The sequence below is a fragment of the Anguilla rostrata genome, chromosome 15, assembly GCF_018555375.3.
Source record: "Anguilla rostrata isolate EN2019 chromosome 15, ASM1855537v3, whole genome shotgun sequence".
In the NCBI taxonomy this organism is placed as follows: Eukaryota; Metazoa; Chordata; class Actinopteri; order Anguilliformes; family Anguillidae; genus Anguilla; species Anguilla rostrata.
In genome coordinates, this window is record NC_057947.1 from 22,182,859 (window position 1) to 22,199,584 (window position 16,726).

General features: G+C 41.0%; 1 protein-coding gene across 3 annotated transcripts in view; it reads left to right on the plus strand.

The window, feature by feature from the left end:
- LOC135240717 (contactin-associated protein-like 5) overlaps positions 1–16,726 on the plus strand; it is a 149,855-nt gene that overhangs the window by 76,775 nt on the left and 56,354 nt on the right. For all 3 annotated transcript variants that reach the window (XM_064310597.1, XM_064310598.1, XM_064310596.1), the window contains one exon: positions 2,883–3,076. In XM_064310597.1, coding sequence (XP_064166667.1) covers positions 2,883–3,076 — 194 coding nt within the window. The remainder of the gene's footprint in view (positions 1–2,882; positions 3,077–16,726) is intronic.

Genomic DNA, 16,726 nt, shown 5'->3' on the forward strand with positions numbered 1-16,726 from the left:
CACCAATATTACTATTTAGATTTAATACGTTTTTGGATACACAAATGTTTCAAAATGGCATTGCTACATGATTCTACACCGTCATGTCACATGACATCACGCCAGTAGATAACATTGATATGACCGGAATTGCTGCTACCTTTGCCATATTTCTACCCACTTCTCTCACTGTTGCAATAAGCGCAGCTTTGGGGAAAAACTCACACTCATGTTCTTTTCTTTTTTTAATCCCTCTGGCAGCACAATACAACAGTTACATGCAAAACAAGGGCCATAAAACATGGCAGCAAACTCATAAATGCTGGTGTGCCACGGTTTACTTTATTCTAGTTGTTCAACAGCGCTCACAGAAGAAAGGCAAGATTTTATGCCACAGCCACAAGCCCGCAGAGATGCCGAACAATGAACCACCCACACAATGCAAAGCAAAGCTGTGTGGTGGTGAATGCCTGGCCTCTGGACTAAAAGGTTATCTGGACTGAGCAGAGGCCTTTGCACAAGATGCACCCCAGGAAGGCAGCATTCGAACAGCCAGTCTGGAATCAAAGTGCCCCTCGGTTTCTTTGTGTGTTGTCTGCTGGGCCAGTGTCGTGTATCAGAGGCTCACACCTGTCAAAGCTAGGAGCAGAGCTACCTCCCCAACCCATCCCTGTACAGAATTTCCCATCATGCCTCACTGTTCACCATGGTACATTCTGGCTCTTACACTCAGTCCCCTAAGCAAAATGTGCTAATTGTACCAACTGCAATTAATGTAATGTAATTAGCCCATGTGACGTATGGGTCTTTTTGTTCAGTTTCAAATTCTGTGTAATCATCTAATTTGTGCATATACGCACACATGCACGCATGTTCATGTTTCTAAGATTTTTTTTTTTCCCCCATAAAGCCATCAGCCTGGAAAAAAAACAATATAAGCAATTAGCAAAGAGGAAGACATACGTAGTTGTTTTAGCACCGCAGTGTCAATTCCTTGGCATCATAGAACTCGCTATAATTGGGGACTGGCCTGCCATGTGGGGACAGAAAGAAAACATGTTTGGGAAGCTTGTTTTCCTTTGTTGCGAACAAGCTGCTCTGACTTCAATGCGCAGCACACATCAAAGAGCTGACGCGAGCTCAAGGGGACGTGCGGCCTCTCTGTAAAACCAGGCAAGGCTGCAGCATGTCACTGAGGCACCGCTGCCTCTCGCACAGCTACACTGGCTGCCGGAATTCCCTGGGACACCCGAAGAAACGTTAGCCGGAAACTCTAATGCACTGTTGAATTGCTATCTTGCCTGAGTCAAATGACTCACTGATTTAATCCATGTCTTGCTTCTTGAGATGCAGTCTTTGTTTAACATGCTGAAAGAGATCATTTTTAATTGCAATCTCTCACCAGTAGTCTCACATATTTGCTTGTTTATATTTTCCGTACCACTTTCGGTAAGAGGACCAAGGAGGCGTGTAAATCCAAATAATATTTTAGTCACCATAACAGCATTTCCTCACACAGGGGGTAATTAATACATGGGATGACTTGAGGGGATATTTACAGGCATCATAAGCAAGGTTGCCAAGCTGATTTCTAACTGTTACGCCAACACAATGGCAACCAGAGAAGCCAGATCATGGCAGTACATTACTGCACTGTCTCAAAAGAAAACTAGTCACTAAAGAGATACAGCAGTTAATCTTTGGAGAAGAGTCCATCTAGAAATCAGAATGACCTGATATTATGTTTTTATCGTAGCAACATCTTTAATATACTGTATATTCTGGGCTTTTATAAAAGTGGTTCTGGCGTAGCTATAGTTTTACCAAGCTGAAGAAATCTGTACAACTAACTACAGCTCCCACTTGAACACTCACTGCCTGTGATAACTCCTGGGTAGTCCTGGAGTCGGCTTCCAATTTACTGCGATGCTCCAAGATTGAAGAGTGGGCATGATACAGGCGTACTAATAAACACACACCATAAGGACAGCCTGTAAGTATAGAAAAATACTAGTCATCTTGTGCTCTCAAAAATAGAAGAAAATGAAAAAATGAAGAATTGTATTTTTTTTCTCTCTCCTCCTGAGGGGCTGCATAAAGTGCAAGATACCAAAGGGAGGTGTACTTATTAAACTTGTAACACATTTGCAATTACATCTCAACTGTTTAGCGGTGATTATATTCTTTTTTGTGTGAATCATGGAAATAAAACATTTTCTTTCACTTTGGTAATTTTTGCATATCCATTTCGATATTTTTTCCAACCTAAAATATATTTCATTCTCTAATTAATACATGAAATGATTTTCTCTTCTTAATTAGCTCTTTAAAACAGACAAGGATTACATAGTTTTCATAAAAGGTAAGCTCTGATTAAACCTTGCATTCATAAAGGGACACACATTGTTTCTTTGCAGCTTTGTTAGGGCATGTTGTGTGAACCTCAAACTGAGCTAGTATTTGATTTTTTTTTCTTCTTTGAACTAGAAATTGAATTTGCCATTGGACAATCACTAAATTATCTCTCTCTTTCTCCCTCCCCCTCTCTCTCTCTTCCTCTCTCTGTGTCTCTCTCTTTCCCTCTCTTTCTGTCTCTCTGCATGCAGATCATTTTCAATTAAGATGGAACATTAAGTTAATGTTTCATAAATACAATTCTGTATCTTTCAAGCTTAGTTACTTTGCAGCCACTGTGGAAACAGTGTATAGTAACAGACTTGCACAGTACAGTACATGAAGTAATTACAGTTTATTTACAGGAAGGTATGGTCTTCTTAGAAAGGTCAGATGCACTATGATTTACAGATCAGGTGCTGGCAGAAGTTATTTTATTGGCGAAAAGTGCTACCAAAGCTAATTTTTCCATGGCTCCTCACGTTCCCCGTTCTCTTTTCCCCACACAGGAGGGGGCGGGTGGGCCCCGCGGCGGGCGGACAGGCACCCGTGGCTGCAGGTGGACCTCCGGGACAGGGTGGAGGTGACGGCCGTCGCCACGCAGGGTCGCCACGGCAGCCTGGATTGGATGACGGGCTACGTGCTGCTGTTCAGCGACACGGGCCGCTCCTGGAAGCAGTACAGACAGGAGGACGGGGTGTGGGTGAGTCCGGCTTTTCCCTTCCTGGTCAACTGCGGCCCTTATGAGTGAGTGCGACCTAGTGGAACTGCCGTGGAACCACCGTGGCGTCGCAAGGCTTTGGCTTGTACTGTCGAGCCCTGTTAGCCCTGTTAGCACTGCTTTGTGGGTGCTCCTCCGCTGGACCCAGGCCACAGTGCGCGCTCAGCTGTTTGTTCTCTGTGTTTCTTTTCTTTCGTATCTTACAATCTCTCAGACAAAGTTTTGTACATCTCATATTTATACTTCTTAATAAGCTTGCTGCAGTTATCAGTACCATTGCATTTTAGTGTCTGTTTTTTTAGCTGTTCTGTCTTTCCCTTCAGTATGATGTGCAGTTACTCTTTAATCTATTTGATTGTAACACTGGCGCTGGTAACCGGGGGTCGTGAGGTTGGCAATTCTGTACTTCACTCACACTGGTCACTTGAACCATGTAGTGATGTAATAACCATATCAATGGTCACTGATAGAAGCATCTTAGGATGAGGGAAATATGAAGGACAGCATGAAATCAAAAGATGTGTTATATGGTGAAAATAATACCTACATGTCCTCATTAAAGTTTTACCGAGAAAAAAAAACAAGAATAATTTATTATGGCCACACATTAAACATACCATTAAAAGCAAAAGTAAGCAGGAACAATAATAAGTTGTGTGGGCTTGTGTGTGTATTAAAATGTAAAAAGTGGCCTAATTCATTCATTGCACGTACTGTAACTGCATATAGGCCTCATGAAATACATTGTAATGAAATAAGGAACGAAGGTAAACGTTTTACGTAGCAAGCCCTATCAATCAAAACTGACTCTTGTGACAAGTTTTTAACTTTCCCTTTGCATTTACCACAAATGTGTTTGGTGCATGAATTGTGCTCCTTGTTACCTGTTCTCTCTTGGCCTTAATACAGTGCTGCAACTCATAAAGAATAGATTTCATCAGCTGGGTATGACATTTGATATGTATATTTTATGAAAAAAATAAAATCAACAGGATCTGTGGAAAATGTTGCCAATTAAATGTGAGTATTTCAAAACAAAGCCCTTGACAGACGTGGCCTGTTATTTTCATTTGGCAGTTATTGTCAATTAGGAGAAATTGGGTAGATACAGTCAATGATGTAAGGTTGGCTTGTACTGAGTTTTGTTTTTTCAGTTGTGGAAAATAAAGCAATTGACTGTCCTGTAAAACAAGTGACCAAACTCTTTTTGAACGGAGTTTGGTCACAAATGAACGGACAGAATTTGCAAAAAATACACAGAATCATTGAATAATGTTTAATTTTTAAAGTGAATTTATTTGTTGTTGCTTGGCAGTTGTTAATGTAAATCATAGTTTAAAATGTCAATGGTGTGAAATTTTCGTCCTTGGTGCTCCAATCTTTAAGCCTTTGCTTTATTGAAAGTTCTTTTAAAATTCTGGGGAGAACAGATATTGCCTGACCCTGGTGTTCAGGATTTGTCTTTAAAATGTGTGACCAAGTCTTTGCAGTTTCAAGCTTTTAACCTGGCATATTTATCCAGTCAAGAGCTACAAAAACTACCATGCACGGCCATAGTGAATAGATACAGAGGCATTCTCGTTGGTGCGTTGGCCCCTGCCAGCAGCTGCAGCAGACACCTCCCGTTGACAGCATGCCCACCCACACACACAGTAATTGGCTGCTCCTGCAGTAGCCAGCCGTGGAATATCATTGTGGATAATTTAGCATGTAGAGGTTCTCATAATTTAGTTCTTGCCAAGAGTTTGCATTAGTCTCTTTTTGCCTCAAATGAGGGAGCTTGTATTTGTGCATGAATGTATACATCAAAGCAGAAGAGTAGAGGTGGTCGTTTGCAAACAGGTGAGAATGACAAATACAGTGAGGGAAATACCAGTTCTCATGCACCAACATGTATAGATGGGCAATGTAATTATCATATTATCATATATATATATATATATATATATATATATATACTATATGGCCTAAAGTATGTTGTCACCTGACATCCAACATGGTGTTGATCCACCATTTTCTGCTATAACAACCTACACTGTTCTGGGAAGGCTTTATACTAGATGTTGGAGCATTGCTGCAGGGATTTGCTTACATTCAGCCCGAAGAGCATCATAGTGAGGTTGGGCACTGATTGGGTGATTAGGCCTGGCTCCCAGTTGGTTTTCCAGTTGATCCCGATGGTGTTGGATGGAGTTGTGGTCAGGGCTCTTTGCAGGCCAGTCAAGTTCTTCCACATTGTTCTCAACAAAACCATTTCTATATGGACCTCACTGTGTGCATTGTCATGGTGAAACAGGAAAGTGCCTTCCCCAAACAGTTGAACAGCGCCAGACCAAGTGGTGTCTAGATACTTTGGGTCATATTGGGTGTATATATACAGTAACTGCAGTAATTTTAATTTTAGAAAAATATTATTTTGTTGGATTCCATTCTGAAGTAGTAAATGTGAGAAGTGTTATTTTGGTAGATTCCATTTTAAAGAAGTACATTTTCCACATATTTGAGAATAAAATATAGCCCAGTACTTGTATTATGTATTTTACACAGTCTTTTATATATATATATATATATATATATATATATATATATATATATATTATCAAGAGTGTGAATACTTATGGAGGGTACTGAATCTATGGGTTCAAATGGCTTAACCAGGCATAAATATGAATATACAGTATTTACACCAGCATTCTTGAAAATAACTTAACATAACCTTTTCCATTCATTTCAGCAGCTTGAGCGTTTGTAATACTGTGTTAGAACTCAGGGGAAAATGTGATGCATTCCACAATATAGCATTCAAGGTTAAGAATGGGGCTGCTAACTGGAGGCCTAAGTCAACACAAGTGGAATTCAACAGCAAAGCAAAAGTATCTCATTCAAAATTCATTTTGCTGATACTTCTTGCCCACTTTCAAACTTCATATTCAAAGGAAGCCACCTTGTGTTTGAAAACAGAAACCCTGAGACTATGGAAGGCTGAAAGCCTCTCACAGGACAGCATGAATATACTAAAATGTTAGGGGAGAACAAGGCCTGCTCTTGCATGTCTCTTCCCCTGCATGGTCCTGCAGTTTTCATTTTCCCAGGACCCCCATATGGAAACTGAGTCACCCCAGGGAAACTGGAGGTTTTTGACAGAGCAGGCTTGTTAAGGTACAATTATGTCACAGTTTCTGATTAAACAATGTTTTGTTATGCCCTTGGAGGAAATGAGCCATGGAATGAAGGTGGGAATTAAATGCGCAAGTGTATCTGGCTACTGCTCTTGCCTCTCCCGCTCTTTTTGCTGAGATAATGCCTCAGGTTGCTGCTGCTTGAACCCACTCTGCTGTGCATTAACATATTACCCTCTGGCAGAACAACACATATATAAAGATTCCATGGGTATACATTACAAATCTTGGGCTGTTGTGTATTCCCCTGTGTGTTTTATTTTTAGCCTGTTTTCCTCCCTATTTCTGATACTCAGTATTGGCCATAGGCCTGTCTAATTTTAAGCTGTCCAATCAATTCTGGTGGGAATTTGGGCGAATCCACCAACAAGTACGTACAGTAATAAAAAAGAAAAAAACACTTGAACCACAGTGTTGGATGATCACAATGATCAAGTGATGTCATAGGCCAATAGTCGACCCTGTTGGTATTTGAGATCCAAAATATTCATGCATAAATCTTGAAGTCTAAACTGAAGTATGTTAGTGTGGACCACAGCTATAGTGCCTCTGTTAGACCAAAATTCTTTGTATGAAATAATGCATGCTTCAATGGGGGAAAAATCTCATCATTCCTTGTAAGAAAATATTCCAAGAAAAAGATTTCAATTTTGAAGGGATTTTTAAAAATTAATTTTAGCTGTTGGTTCGAATCTTGAGATAACTAAATACCCAGAGTCTGATACATATGTACACCATGGTGTTGAGCAGTATGCTTGTGCATCAGAGCTCTGGCTCTCTCGGCTACACTCCCTCAGGCTCTTTTTTAACTTGTGAGGAACTCAAGAGGTCCAATACTTTATCTTTGTATACTTTTATACAATATGTTATCTGACTTGGTACTCAGAGGTCCCTAGAGACTTGGAATCTGTTGCTAGAAACTCAATCTTGAGACTTGTAACCAAACTCAGCTCTCAGTGGACCCTTAAGAGTTGGAATGTTAAGAAACTCAATCTTAAGACATGTTACCTAACTCAGTACTCAGGGTTTTGCAAGACCTGGAACATGCTTCTCAGAAACTCAATCATGAGCCTTGCACCCAGCCCCGGGTGAGTCGCTGGACCCTAACTCCGAGACTCAAGAACACGTACCCCAGTGCCTGGGACACCACACCAAAATGTATGCACCATGGTCTGTATACGAACAGCGGTCGTAATTGCTTGTAGTGCTGCGGACAGAGTGGGGGATATTTAGGAAGGAGTTGGGCATACTGGGGCATGTTCTTTTATATTGGCATAAATGAAGACAGTAAAACCCCAAACATACCAGTACTAACATACACATGTAAGTCTTAATACACACATCGTAACACATGTGAGTCCTGATACACATATAAGTCTCAGCACAATAAATATGATAACAACATACCCAGATTTTCCTTGAATGTTTCTTTGGGCTTCCCTTAAATACAATCCTGCACAAGCCCTTCCTCACTACATAGTTCCCTTTGTTTTCCTGAATAAGGTCTGGACAGGAATAGACATGTAAACCCTGCTCCACCACTAAGAGACCCCTCCTATTCAGGAAGAGGAAGAGAGAAACTACATAGTGAACACCCCCATAATTTAGTGATGGTAATAAGAAGCTTTGTATGATGGTACGTGATCTCATGATTGTACCTATCATTTCTTTAGATACTTTTCTATAGAGGTCTATGTGGTGGTCCCTTCATGATCCAGACACTCATGTAGGCAAACCAATCTTCCACAATCATCTTTCTGATCACATTCCCACATTTATTCCTATTCATATGCATCTAATCACGCCTCTTTCACATTCAGGTCCACATTCATGCACATTTCTTCTGACCTTCTTACAAGTGTTAACTTTTAATGTTATCATAACTTTGCTAGCTAGCTACAGAATCACCATAGCCATGTAACAATGGATTTACTGTAATAAACATGGCTATGCCAAAACACCAAAGCAAAATGTTCACAGATACAGTGTAGGAGGGAAGCAGTGACCCCTAGACTGATCCATATTTATGCAGTGCCTCAGGCACTATTCCCACTGGGGATAAGACACAACAAACATCAGCTGTGCATTCTCAGTATAAATTTTACAGTTCTTATATATACTGAATGACATTCTCACAGCACCTACAGAAGCGTCTATTTGTATGGTGGTGGTTGCACTCCCTCACTTGTTTACCACCCCAATGTAACTCCTATCCAGTCAACATAGTCCAGTTTCATTGCTGTCATGTCATTGCAGTTCGTGCCATGGCTGCATCCGGCTGAATCTTTTATTCTTACCACATTAATACTTACAGAGCTCTATTTTCCTTTCCCCTTAAAATGAAAAATAAATACACGAAAGTCAACTAAACTCTGTGAGAGCACTTTGAATGCCCAAAATATGCTGTGGTTGTGTTGACTGTTTTAGTTACAAATTTATGTTTGTGTTGAAAAACATTTTGGTCAGAAAAACCTTGGATAGTGGTAGTGTGACGGAAAATATGACAGCTAAGTCGCTATGAGGAGACTCTAACATGATTCAGTTTCATGGGAGCCATTGATCTGCATTGTGCAACATTCACTGGTTTGTCATGCTGGTCAGATGCTTAAAGGCTTTTCCATAGGCGATTAAGTCGACACTAAACGTCTTGCAGTTTCATGAGAGCATGTCACAGCTAAGCAGAAGATTGTACTTAACTAGACTTTTTACATCCTGATGGTTTTAATGTAGACAAACTGCATGCACAACGTTAAATTGCAGAAGCCTGCTTCTAGCTGCTGCAGGTGTGCTTGGATACACCGTAACCTATTTGCTTGAACTCAATGACTGTAAGTCTTCCCGAATTTTGGAAAATCAACACGCAAATGGGACAGAAATGAGCAAAAATTCTGAATTAAAGCCTGGGTTTTTAGAAGTTTTTCAGGTGTGCACAGAGAGGTGTTTTCCAGCATCATAACCTTCCCTGCAATTGTGAAGCTACACCTTGTGTAATTATACACTGCAATCACATCTCTCATTGCTAATTTATTCACATTCTAAAACCGATGTCCCTCAAGTATTTCCTAAATCCAGGGCTTAAGACCAAAATAATAAAAGAGTGTGTAATGCCTTGAACAGGTGATGTTACATCATGTTAGTGTGTGATTTGCATGTGAATTCATCACCCAGTTGAGTTTGGCCTGCTGGTGTCTCTTATGCGGTTACAAGCAAAAAGCAAGTTATGTGCATACCATAGCCATATTTCTGATGATTATTAGTGTTTGTGAGCAAGTGATCTTTACTGTTCAGGATGAATGCATAGTAATGGTGGAACAGTGTATTTAAACTTTCTGAATGACCACATAGACCAAAAAAGAAAAACCCCACATCTGAAATCTGGTGATATTAAATCTGTAATGTTACCATGCTGCCATAATTTGCGAAGGATATTTTGCATCATAACAGTATTAATTAGCACACACGAATATCCCAGCATCCACACATCCTCTGGGCAGGAGCGCAGTTCAGTTGCAGAGAAGGCGGTGAGCCTGGAGAGATTGCAGAGGGTAGGTGGGTGCGATTCACAGTGTTTGTAAAGGAGCACAGTTCTGCACTCTGATCTCATCTTGTGAGAGGAGAGGTTGTGCAGTGTTTTTCATGCTGCTCTATGCTACACTCCTTTAACCCCTTGAGGATCTCCAGGGCTGGCTGGTGGGCTGACCTTTGGCAGTCATGGGGCGAGGTGCACGGGTATGTTGTGGATGTTGAAAGCAGGGGTGAAATGAGTGGCACTGCTGAGCCTTTAGATGCTTTTTCTTCAAATGTACACGGCCAATGCAGCAGCTAATACAATTTTCTGCCAGCTTGAAGACCGCAGTTCCTTTCATGTACTGCACAATATTTCCTACTTTCTCCAACCTTTCCTGCAGCTTTATATGAAAGTAAAAATAAAATACTGAATGGGGGAGCACTCTTGCCCATTTTAGCAATAGTGGCAATGGTGGCAGTAATGAATGTGAAACAATAGTGGCCATGTGTGATATACATACGAGAGATTTTCCACTTGGTTTGGTAAAGAACTAATCCCTGCTCCCAATGACTCCAACGCTGTGACTGATAAGATTCTGGGAATGCCACGGGTTCAAACGCTATCTGTTAAAGCTGACCAAAAACCCTGATTACCATTTTAACCAAAGCCTGACGCGATGAAACAAATTCCTCTGGAATTCCTAAAAGACTTCTCGGAGAGCCTTGCCCCATCTTTGTCGGTGGCCGCTATGAGTCACTGAATTGCTGTTGTCACCTTTCAGGTCTGTATTTATGATTATTTATGTATGATTTCAGAAAGGCATTCAGGGTTACGGCTCAGCAGTGCATAAACTTTTGATGCATTTAGATTTTATTGCTTCTTGAAGTAGTTGAAATTGGCTCGAATTTCTCAATGGTTAGGTTTGACTCCTGCAGTACCATTTCTTTACCCATAAACTGTAAATGGTACGTAGTTTATCTCATTTGCTTTATTTATTTTTTCTGCTAGCTGATAGCTAACTTTATCTTTGAACATATTGCTTGTAGACTGCTGAATTATATGGATATGCTGTAACACTTGATTTTTTAACACCTTTTTTTTTTTTTAAAGGAGTCCAACAGTTACTTCTTAACCATTTGGTAAATCTTCATCTATTAGTAGAAGTCATTCTATTTGCATTTTAGAGATATTGACTGTAGATATCTGCTCTGAAATGCAGATATCTACAGTCAAACTGAAGTGTTTATGTGAGTTCTGATTCCAGTGCATGATGTAACACATTTACAGTCCTTGTGGGTGTACGGCTGAGGCTCCATGAATGTGCAGTGTATGCAGACATGGACCAAATCATGAATCATTTTCAGTCCTAAAATTAAAAGACAAGCCTGTCACCTGGCTCATTAGTTGTTTTCCTTTGAGGGCTCTTTTTAATAGAGTACGGAATTTGCTGAAATACATTTAATAATTCCTTTAGGTCTGAGTACTGAAACAAGGCCGTGAAATGTGGTCAAACATGTAATTGCAATAATGCTGTGATTCCCACATCACCACTGTGCCCCCCCACCCCCCCCGACCCCCTCCCCCACATACCACCAGTTATGCAGAATGGTTAGCAAAAGCAGAGGCTCTTTATGTCACTTGCTAGGAAGCAAAAAAATAAAATCCCATTCTGGGTATAGCCTTGGTGTAAATGCCCTTCTGGGTATAGCCTTGGTGTAAATGCCCTTCTGGGTATAGCCTTGGTGTAAATGCCTGGTTGCTGTGTTGCTGTAGCAGGATCTATTCCTGCCACCTTTTCCTGTCTGCTAGGCTCTGGGAGTCTCGTGTAATGAGCTCTGAGCTTTGGAGAAGGCGCTACGAGAGGGGGAAATGGCTAAAAATACCAGGGAAACCAGGAGGTCGCTCTCAATGAGCCGCTAATGATCCGATTAAGTGAGCCAAAAGCCTGGGGAGCTCCTGGCACAAACGCAGCCCCCTGGGTGATTGTGCAGGTGTGGAAGTAATCAGGTATGATATGGTGCTATCTGATATTACATTTCAGTCCTTTAAAGGGATAATCATCAGAAAGATTTGTCTTTTGATAGTAGTGTCCATATGGATACATTTCTGGGCTTTTCATGCACTTAATAAATTAAGTAGTTTAAACAGTAACACAAATGGCAGTTAGAGGTGCCATTTTCACGTCACTGACAGGAAATGTATCGCAAAGGCTTTTGTAAAGATCCTTACGTTGTTGATCTCTGTACCCTGGAATCTCATCCGATTTCTGTGTCTCATTTAAATGAAAGTGAAAAATTAAATAATAATGAATTTACATGAAGTCATGTGATGTGTACAGTCAACATACTCCTACAGATTCTCATTGTTGTTGTCTCATTGGACTTACTCATACATACGTATATTTCCTCTCATGCACCTCAGACACCCACCAAAGGCAGCTGTGGACGTTTAACCCGTCCTTTTACCCTGGGATATTTAAGCAGCCTGCTCCAAAGTTGTTTCATGCTGTTAGAACTGTGAAGGCAAACCGCTACCTCGGGTCTGCGGATGTGCATGTCAGGCTGACGTTAACTGAGACTCGGGAATCTGCCATTGGAGAGGAAGCGCTTAATTAACAGGACCAATCCATCACACTCGGGAGGGGCAGGGACGGAAACGGTGAGGGCAGCGTAGTCAACGGAGAGCTGTTTACAGCCCAGCCTGCCCCCTTTGATGTGATGGGAGTTAAAGTCTCGCCGGTAGGGTTCTGGCAGTGTTAGCGGCAGTGGCCAGGGAACTGGCCTACTGAACGGGTAGGCTTTCTCACAGGATTTCCATGAATAGCCAGCCATATGGACAGTATGCAAAAGGCAATATTTTAGTTGAAGTGGGTCTTATGTAGTATTCATTGTAATTAATAATGCATCACAACCATTGACATAAGGACATGGAAATATCACGTGCTTACAGCAGCTGGTTTCCTTGGGTCATGTGACATATGATGTTATATCACATCTTATTTGTTCATAATGGAAAGGAATGCATATTGCAGGGTTATTCTTCTGTTATTCATGTCTTCTATAATTACTGTCTACAATATCTAAATAAATCTATGAATGATGAAATATAAATGCTCATTATACAATCTGAATACTTTTTTCCTTTTTTGGAAAACCAAATTAAAGTAATTATGTTTTTTTTTTTTTATTTCCCCAAGATCATTTCCATTACTCTATTTGTATGGATAATAATAGAAAGGGACCATGCCATACATGTGTGCGATGTGTGTGTGTGTGCGTGCAGGCGCGTGTGTATGTGTGTGCGTTTGTCCATGTGTTTCCTGTGGCTTGGCCTGTGTTCTAGAGGCTAATGATTTAAATCCTGATTCAAGTAGGACACTTCTGCCATCCAATATTTCACTGCATTTCATGAATATGTCCTCGTATTAACAAGCTCCTTGGTTCTAATTCAGCAATGGAATTTTAATTATTTTTCAAACTTGGTAGAGCACCATTGAATTTTCAATATAATTCAGTGGTTACAAAAGAAATGCCGTTGTTTCATAAGTAACATTTCCATGCTTGGCCCCCGAGATATAGCTTTTATGCATTAGAACCCTGGAATGAATACATTTTTGAGTGGAAAGTCCATCTGTGTTCGAAATTTCCTGAAAAATGCAGATGCCACATCGATACTCTTAGCACATCCGATTTTATCAGAGCCATCCAGCCAAATTCTTTCTCTGAGCTTCACTCATAGGGTGTGTACAATAGATGCCATTTAAGAGGAGCAAATGAAATGAGTCTACTGCAAGACTGCTGGACTAAACTGTGTGTGTGTGTGTCTGTGTGTGTGTGCGTGCGTGTGTGAATTGAGTGTGTAAATATGACATTAACTTGGGGATCCTGACAGGCTTCGTTCACTGTGCGGGCAAGCTTGCTGCTGTAGGCACAGGTTCAAACATTTGCTATGCTGTTTGTCAACTACGATGGAGTTTTCAGTGGCAAAACACAACTTGTGTCGATAGTGGTGTGGAGGGTTTATCTGCTAGGGTTCCTTTGGGCACTTCATAAAGACAAAATGTTTAGCACATGTCAGGTGCCCTCAATCGACCAGCTGCCGTCACTGGGATATTCTTCAAATCATTTTTGTATACATAGCGATTTTTTACAGAGGTGCTTTACAGAAACAGGGCTGGACAGACAGCACACCAGCGTAGCACGGAACAGCAAACCAGAGCGTTCACATGCAGTGACAGGAAGAAGGCACTGTCAGCTCAGATCACCAGAGAGCTCTAGTGTCTTGATCCACCCTTCCCCTGCATATTGATCTATTGGCTAGGAAGGAAAGGCTAGAAAGTTTTGAGCTTATGTTTAAAAACATAAAGCCCAAACATGAAAAGGGGATATTGTCCCATAGGAGCTCTGTAGGAGAAGCTTCTGTATCACACTGTAACTCTTATTCTTGGAATTTTAATTTAGTCAGCACCTTCTGAATGAAGTAATCGTGGTGGAGGGTGAGAGATAAGTAGTCTACAAAGATATTCTGGTACAAGACCATTTAAAGCCTTATAAGGTAGGAGATGAGCCTTGAACTCAAAACAGGCAATTAATGAAGAGGCCACAAGCACCAGACTGTTCACATTTCTTGGTTCTTGTAAGAATCCATCCTAGCAGCTGTATTCTGAACCAGTTGGACCCTTTTCAATGTTAGCTTAGTGCAACCAGCTAGTAACAGATAGTAAATCATTAACGGAGTCCAACCAAGGGTTATAAAACAATGAACCATTTTTTGATATCTTTCACCCAATTTAGATATAGTCCTAAGCAGAAAGAAGGTTGCTGTTGTGATTGTATTTTTGTATACCTGAAAGAAGACTGTGAGTCAGTAGTCACACCATGGTCTTTAACAATTGCACTGAGACAGAAAAGACATCTAAATTGAAGTGTAAGATTTTCCCTACACTGATATGCTAATCCTCTGATTGGTACTAGGTCTCCTGCCATGCTATGTGACCTTTGGGGTGGAGCAAAGTTACTGGGCAGCTCTATTGCGTGGCACCGGTAGCGTGGACACACCTCAGCATGAGTGGAATTGCTCATTTTGACAGAAGTCCTGAAGCGTTTCAAATGCGTTTTTTTTCCTATTTGTTGAATGTAGAAGCACCTGGGTAATCATTCGTGTTTTTTTCCCGGCTATGTACATTTGACTAGGTGTACTGTGTAACTGTGTAGGTGGATGCTACTAATAAGCCTCATGTTTTTGCAATAATGCAGAAGGATCATGTATTTGTGCCCTTTAAATACAGCAGTGGGTGTTTCGCTATGTCTTTCACTTTCACACTTTTTAAAATTGTATTCTTTATTAACATTGTTTAGATATACTCCTTTGACTAATTTCTTATTGATGGAAAGGGATTAATTTTGGTTTAATGCTCTTCTCTTTGCATCAGAGCTTTATATTGATTCAGCATGGTTGTACTTGGTTGTATCATGGGTTCATATCAAAGGTGCATCAATGAAATGTAATTATTATTATGTTATTATGTATTGTGTCATTAAAACGTTCTAGTAAACTCAAAAAGTAGTCTATTACAGTCCACCACACGGACAGGTAATTTATTCCTCTTAAGCCAAGCTCATTTACTGCCATGCTGCAAGGTACGCTACAGGCTTCTAGTGACAAAACTACTGGAATTGAGTTGGACACACCTTTTTCCACCGTAGTGAATTACTGCTCGCATATTACCATTGCGCCCTGACCGTGTAAAATGGGGCCCACTGGCTTGCAGCCAGTTGCTCTGGTGGGCTGTGTGCACCTTCTCTGCTGCAGTGCGGCACATTTGGCAGTTTGGGATAAAAGAAAGGAGAAAAATATTATATAAAAAAACAAGTTACATTTAGATTGGAGTGGATCTTCTCAGTTAGGGGTGTGACAGTGACTGATATGGCAGAGCAAGAGGTGACACAAGTGACAGGAGAATACTGTTCATCAGCAAGAGACAATATTCACTTGGGAAAGACCGAAGAGGAACCACGGAAAGCCCATTGCCCACCACAGCCCAGGACTTGTGTAGGCATTGTTCTTTTTCAATGTGCCACATTTCGGTACCCTGACTGAAGTTTGGTGTTTTCTCCCCCAAACTGAAGATAAACACACTGTTAAGTCCTTAGAAAGCTGGGGGGTCTTTTGTTCCGAAAGCATTGGTTTTACCACTCAAATGAAACAAATGGATTTTTTATTTATTTTAGATCTTCTCACTTTTGTGTCTTTCAACTGAAATATATCAGTTTACTTAGTACATCACACTGTAAGGCAAGCAGCACTTCCAAGAGCTTCATCATCCATTCGGCTGTGAACAGCAGTGCACAGGACCCATTTGGCAGGCTTCCCTGCTCCCCCCATACTTGAATTGCATTTCTCTTTTTCTCGGTTTGCTTAGACAGCTTTGTAATGGATTTTAGTTGCTGCTCGCCACCGGAGTGTGCCGCTGCCACACGCTTCTCCCCCGCGGAGTTAAACGCACGGGGCCCCCGTCACCACCCTGCCCTTGCTGGAGGAGCCCAGGAGATACCCTATAACAGAGCCCTTCTGTTCGCTCCCCCTTTGCATTCTGGAGGAAATGAAGCATCCTCTGCAGAATTTTGCTGAGGGGGGTTTGCAGATCTGAGGGTTTGTTTCTTTTCTTAAAATTGAAGCTACATGGAGGGAATTTGTGAGGTTGTGATCAGACCGAGCCATAGAGAGTAGTCCCATTCTCATCTCCATTTCATCTCGTACTTTCAAACATCTCTGTGACCTTTTGATCACGTATTCTTTTATATTTTCCCTTAGAAGGGAGAGATACAAGATTACACCATTGAAGCAAAAAAGAATGAAAAAAAATTCTTGTAAGATGTGATTTGCACATAACAGAGCGGCCTGATGCTTTGAAACTCATTTTATTCCTATCATGGTTTCAGAGAA